At 34.6% G+C, this 6,308-nt stretch overlaps 1 protein-coding gene across 1 annotated transcript; it reads right to left on the bottom strand.

Annotated features, from left to right (window-relative positions):
• Positions 1–5,309: 5,309 nt before the first annotated feature.
• LOC118489237 lies at positions 5,310–6,088 on the bottom strand. Its single transcript, XM_035986945.1, has 4 exons — positions 6,007–6,088; positions 5,841–5,928; positions 5,644–5,752; positions 5,310–5,362 (listed from the first exon to the last, which is right to left on the bottom strand). Exons 1-4 carry the CDS (start codon positions 6,080–6,082, stop codon positions 5,324–5,326), a joined length of 312 nt encoding a protein of 103 aa, XP_035842838.1. The 5' UTR covers positions 6,083–6,088; the 3' UTR covers positions 5,310–5,323.
• Between the last annotated feature and the right edge of the window lie 220 nt (positions 6,089–6,308).

The following is a 6,308-nucleotide window of genomic DNA, read 5'->3' as shown; positions in this document are numbered from 1 at the left end:
TTTGTGTATAGTTTACTTTCTGCATTTTAAGTTTTCTGTATTTCATTTCTTAGTTTAGAACACTTTATTAAAATCCAAAAAAAAATTATTTCTGCTTTATTTTTGACAAACCAAAGTGGAGAGTTGATCGTTGAATTCTCGAAGATTACAGCAGATGCAGGAAAGTTCTGAGCTGAAGAACGAGGAGAGCTTACTTTGTCAGAGATTGAGATGTTTTCAAAGATAAAACAAGTTCATTAAGTTGATGCTTGTTACATTGTTTTTAGAAAATGTGAAAATGATTTTACAAAATCAGTTTGATTCGTCAAATGATCAACCAAGGTCATTGAGTTGAACTTGGTAAATTAATTGAGTAATCAGGGTCATTAATTTGGACCTGAGTACTTGAGTGGATTTCTAAAGCTGATTGAGTTTATGATTTATTGTTGAAAAGATAGAATTGTAATGTTATTGGTTGAGTAACAGGTTTTTGGACTTCATTATTCCCAACGGAAGCTAAATGTCAAAGCTTGAACCAGATACCTCAGATTCTATCATATCGAGAGGGGGAGTCTGTGAAAGAGGGAGTCTGGATCAACAGTCCAAGGGGAGTTTGAAGATAGAGCTAGGTTATAATCCTAAACCTGTGAAGATAGAATGCTTATGATGAGAAGGCAGAGAGTTGTTGAAAAGACCAAGACTGAAGACTCGGAGCTGTAAGACTACGTCAACATCCAAGGGGGAGTCTGTTGATGCATGGAATGTCTGTTGACTTCGTCTGCATTACGTCTTAGGTCAAGATAGGTCAACATAGGAGCTTAAAAGTCAAAATTATGTTTTATATAAGTAGTTTCGCTTTTATGAACATGTATTGTAGAGGTTCCGCTTATGTGTCAGTTAGGAGGTTTCGCTTATGTGGTATCGAGATGGTTTCGCTTATATGGCATGTCGTATAAGCGAAAGCACAGGGACTATATATAGCATAGATGAGCGAAACCTGATCATTCATTCGTGTATGTTGGAGCGGAACTGTTTCATGCTTGTGGTAACAAAACTTTGGCAAATTGTAATCAGAAAGCATCAATAGAGAGGAAATTGAAAAGGAAAAGCTGTGTAACTTCATTTACGTTGATTCCGCCTTCGTACGTGAAGATGAACGTTCTCAACTGACTGTTTAGGGTCGGAACACGGTCCAACAAATACTTTTTAATCGAGTTTTATGTCTTTATTTTTATTTACGTGTCGATATAAACTTAAGCTGATTTACATTTCGATATAATTTTTTTGTGTTTATTTACAATTTTGCCCCCAATATAAAATTCGTTTTAATATTTTTTTTACAAGACTGTGGTAGTGTTTTGTTTTAATTGGTTGACTCGATTTAATTTTTATTCGTCATGCCAAGCGGTAGTTTTTCTATCGTTTTAGTTTTTTTAGCAAAAGTATGGTAGTATTTTGTTTTACTTTGTTTAGTCTATATATCAAATGACAACACCACTTTGCTACAGTGGTGTTGTCTTTTTCTTTTCTTTTATTCTTTTTTCTTTCCTTTTTCTTTCTTTTTTTTTTTTGGTTTTTTTTCTTTTTTACTTTTACCCTTTAATTTTCAGCATTGACTCTTACAACACTTTAACTTTCTAAATACTTTTTAATCGAATTTTATGTCTTTATTTTTATTTACGTGTCGATATAAACTTAAGCTGATTTACATTTCGATATGATTTTTTTGTGTTTATTTACGATTTTGCCCCAATATAAAATTCGTTTTAATATTTTTTACAAGACTATGGTAGTGTTTTGTTTTAATTGGTTGGCTCGATTTAATTTTTATTCGTCATGCCAAGCGGTAGTTTTTCTATCGTTTTAGTTTTTTTTTAGCAAAAGTATGATAGTATTTTGTTTTACTTTGTTTAGTCAATTTAATTTTTTTTGAGATCGTGTTATGAGTATGTACAAGTAACTAAAATACAGACGTACATGCTATGAGAAAGAAATATCCGGCTTAATGCCTTGCAACGCGGCGGGCAAAACCTAGTTTATATTATTTAATTATTTTTGTTTTAATATTAATTATTTGTTGCCAATATTTAGATTATTTAATTGTTTTTGTTATTTATTATTTACTATTATTATTTATAACAAAAATATCACATCAACCTTATGTTAGAGTATTTAAAGTAAAGATATGTTAAGATCTGAGTTTGATTGTTGTGACATTTAAGATGGAAATAATGAATGAAGATACAACAGAGATGAAATATGCAACGGAATAATTAACTTTTCAATCACGACAATGAAGATATTGCTTTCATCAACATGCTTTTATAAATTTGCAATTACAAGTTTACGTATGCATGAAAAATTACAACTCCCCCTCAGCCTGATCACTCCTTATTTGTTCGTACAAAAATGTCAATGTGAAAGGGATGAATAGAATAATACATGCACTGTTCTATTTATAGTACAAACGAAACATCTGAAGTATCTAAGCTGACGTCACCTAGACAGCGACATCTAATAGCCTAACAAACTCCAAACATTTGCTAGAGCATAAGCACTATTACATTTATACATTGTATTAAAACAAAACAATTTTGGCCACTTGGCATTTTGCTTAAACCTATAATTGCCACATGGCAGACTACTAATCAAAGGTAAATGATTTTGAGCGGGATTATACCATACCTCTTTCATCCGCTCTTTTTGCTCACACTCAGTTTGTTCGAGATTGATACAATCCGGACTTTCCATAAATTTGATATCAGTTTCCTTTCAATCTTGATTCCAATCACAAATTCTAATTCAAGCCAATTTCACCATCATTCTCTTCCATTTGTTTTCTTCAAACCCAAGAATTGATTATTCTTTGTTGAGGCTTGAAGATTTGGCATCTGCAATTCTCTCGGTCGTGTAGATTTGCGTATTTCTTCTTCAGTCGGATCCACATATGTTTTTTTATGATTCGTCTTTCATATTGTTTAATCTTGATTTATCATTCAAAAACCCTAATTCTCAGTGAGCCGATTCTTATATATCTTCGATTCATCTTATACTCAGATTCATATCCCATCTATCGTTGATTTCTTTCACAAACACTAAATCTATACTAGGCTATTCTCTCAAGCAATTATCAAAAAACACTACATTGCAACCAATTGGATCTGATACAGGTATGCAATTTAATTCACCGTTTAATTTGTTTTCAAATGGTGTTCAGCAATAAGAAGCCAGGTCGGGGCTTTGGTATGACTTTTTCTAGTTTGTAGTGTCTGGAACTTTGTTTCAGACTTATTTTCAAAATTCATTCAATGAAGACTTAAGTATTTTTAAATTTTTTTTCTTTCTTTAGGCAAATTTAAGTGTCTGTTTGTTTGTATTCTGATATGATATATGCATATAAATGACATCTGAGGCGACTGTGGAACTAGAAGTTATGCGGAGGCTATGAAAGTGGTACCTTGGAGGAGCTCCTATACGTTGTTATGCCAAGAGAGTATTAGAATTTATATGCAAAATCCATACAAGAAAGTGTTTTTTAGCAAATTCGAGTTGTCCGTGATGGTTAGTGACGAATAGTCTTCTTTGCCGATTTAAAGGTTTGTTTCTGCTTACTGTAGTCCTAACAGAATTTAATTACAGAATGTGATTTCATTTTGTATATTAATTTCAGTTTTTTATTTTGTGTATTAGGGTATTGTCACAACCCCGACCCCACCTTGGGAGCGGGAGCCGTGAATAAGTCAAGTGGTATCGGTGTTTATTAAATACACAGCGAAAATTTTTTTCATCAGGATCGTAGTTAGGAAATAATTTCAGAGTTTGTAAAAACACCAAACTTTTAATATTAAATAAATGGGCTAAAACACGTATTTCATTCAAATGTTTTTATAGGGATAAACCCAAATAAATAAAACATAAATTTTTCTTCTTTTATTCAGGTATTTATAGCCACTTTATTTAAGCATTCAGTGCTAGCTCCTATTATCTTTACAACAAGTTACCTGAAACGCGTTTTAAAAACATTTTATCAACAAGAAATACTGGCGAGTTCATTCTATTTTATAAAAAATATATTGTTATACTTCACAGTATCAAGAGCGATTACAATATTTATATCTACCCAAAAACTCATTCAGTATTTGTCATCTTGGCAGTTACAATGATTGTGTTTATATTACTATTGACTAACTTTCGTCCAATAGCAACGCTTGAATAGTAGTGTATACAAAACCCCACATACCGGCAGTAATTGTAGAATACAAAGACTTAATCACTGTAAGTATAATTGAAAAACATTTAGGGTTTTGTAAAGTAATTTGATAGAAAGAGAGAATGACTCACTTTGTAAATGTAGGGTTTAACTAAAAGCCTCCTGACAATAATCTTGGTATAATTCCTAAGCTCTTGATAAAATATACAATGCACTCGTGTTAGTATAATAACCCAATTCAACTTTATCAATACATCACGAGATCATAACCCCAACGTAGTTAACAAAGCATAGCCTTAATCAGGCAGTGCCTTGACATCCGTTGTTGGGTTCAAGATCGATCGGATAGGGTATCGAATCAGTGATCAGGGGTTAAAACACTTAAAACGAGGCAGAGCTTTGTAGTATTATGGGTGTAATACCTAAAGCAAAAATGGATATATATATATATATATATATATATATATATATATATATAGAGAGAGAGAGAGTAGAGAGGGGGCGAGAGAGAAGGTATGGTGTGAGCAAACAGAATGCTTCACCACCATTCTCTATTTATAGTTGCAATTATGACTTGGAGGTCATGTATTAATTGATTCTTTCTGATCTTTATCATTCCACGTACACCACAACATTAATTTCATTGTAAGTTTTATTTTATTATTACTAGGGAGAAAGCCCGTGCGATGCACGGCTTGCATAATAGCTATTGTTTGTTCATGGTAAGACGTCTGACACGGCCGGTGCATAACATGTAAGACAATATGCTTACAAAGGGCGTGCTTAAACTTTATTAAACCATGGACCATAAATTGTTTCCTTGGCAAAACTTGCCGGCCAAAAAAAGTGGAAAAAGATGTCTTCCAAGAAAAAAAACATGAAACAGAAAAAGGAAAAACGCATAAACTCTCGCACGCCTTCCTATCTTATTGGATAACACATAGACCAAACTTTAGCTAACGCATGCCACCGTCATCCCCAATCCCATCACCAGCCAACTGACTGCAGTGAAATAACGAAAAGAAAACTATTAAAAATGGTATACTATGTTTACGTATATATGCATTGAAAAGTAGTACGGGTTTTCATTACTAACACTAAGTGCAGACGGTATACCTTTGATGTGGGTCACTATCAACTGTTTCTTCTGAATCCAAATCTGCATAAGCAGGCCTGCGAAGGAAAAGCACGAAAAATTTATGTACACGGTTATCTAAAAATAAATATGCACAATTACATTGTGTATGGAAATCAATCAATTATAGGTGAAACTTCCACAAGGCAGATTATTGGAGCATTTTTGAAAATGGGTCCCACAAAAGGAAAAGGTATCATGTGGCCGTTAGTATTCTCCAATCGCATTCATTCATTCATTCTCCAATCACATTCATTCATTCATGTGGCTTACGTAGGCCTAAGTGGGGTCTAAGTTGTAAAGTAAGTTAGTAGCGTACCTTCTTTTTAGTCTTGTCGCCACGCACCTTGTCCAAAAGCTCACTTAGGGTGCCAACACAGGCTACATCCTCGGTAATTGGCTCGCTAGTACCGTCGACGGCAACACAGCTAGGAAACGCATACAAATAGTCAGGCAAAGCCCAGAACAGTGCAACACAGGTAAGCAGAGGGTAATTAGTTGAGGGTGTAATAATACCTGATGGACGCCCTGAAAGACTGCATCGCAGGTATCTCATCCGAATCGATGAGCATAGTCGATGTTGAGCTGGACAAACACAGGGTGCCTGCGCCAGGCAAGAAAAAAGTTAAAACAATATAACAACTTCAATGGTAAGCAGACATGTAACGGGAAACAAATGTACCGAGGTAGAACTTCGCGCTCATGGAAGTCAAGATAAGAGAGTAAACGGGTGGGTTCTCACCCTTCCTCTGAATCATAACATCACCAAGGTGGCCCCACGGTGTCACTCTGACTTGGCGCTTGCTGCAAAACACCGATTAGAATAAAAGTCTCAGTTGTCATGTAGGGAGAGAAGGCTGCGTAAGCAATAGGAAGGTGTTACTAACCGTTCATTCGTTAGACTGAATTCGACTGTGCGTGAACCCGAAGCGTTCACAGATGGCGCACCTACCTCAGTAACATATCCGATGACATCTGAAATGG

The sequence above is a fragment of the Helianthus annuus genome, chromosome 17 (assembly GCF_002127325.2).
Source record: "Helianthus annuus cultivar XRQ/B chromosome 17, HanXRQr2.0-SUNRISE, whole genome shotgun sequence".
Classification (NCBI taxonomy): Eukaryota; Viridiplantae; Streptophyta; class Magnoliopsida; order Asterales; family Asteraceae; genus Helianthus; species Helianthus annuus.
This window is presented reverse-complemented; position numbering and strand designations above follow the sequence as displayed.

Excerpts from the sequence above, each read along its gene's own strand:
- LOC118489237 (XM_035986945.1), bottom strand. The coding sequence starts at position 6,082 with ATGATTCAGAGGAAGGGTGAGAACCCACCCGTTTACTCTCTTATCTTG. Across the intron at positions 5,929-6,006 it reads GAGCGCGAAGTTCTACCTCG|GCACCCTGTGTTTGTCCAGC; the intron begins GTACATTTGTTT and ends TGCCTGGCGCAG. Across the intron at positions 5,363-5,643 it reads GCGACAAGACTAAAAAGAAG|GCCTGCTTATGCAGATTTGG; the intron begins GTACGCTACTAA and ends TTTCCTTCGCAG.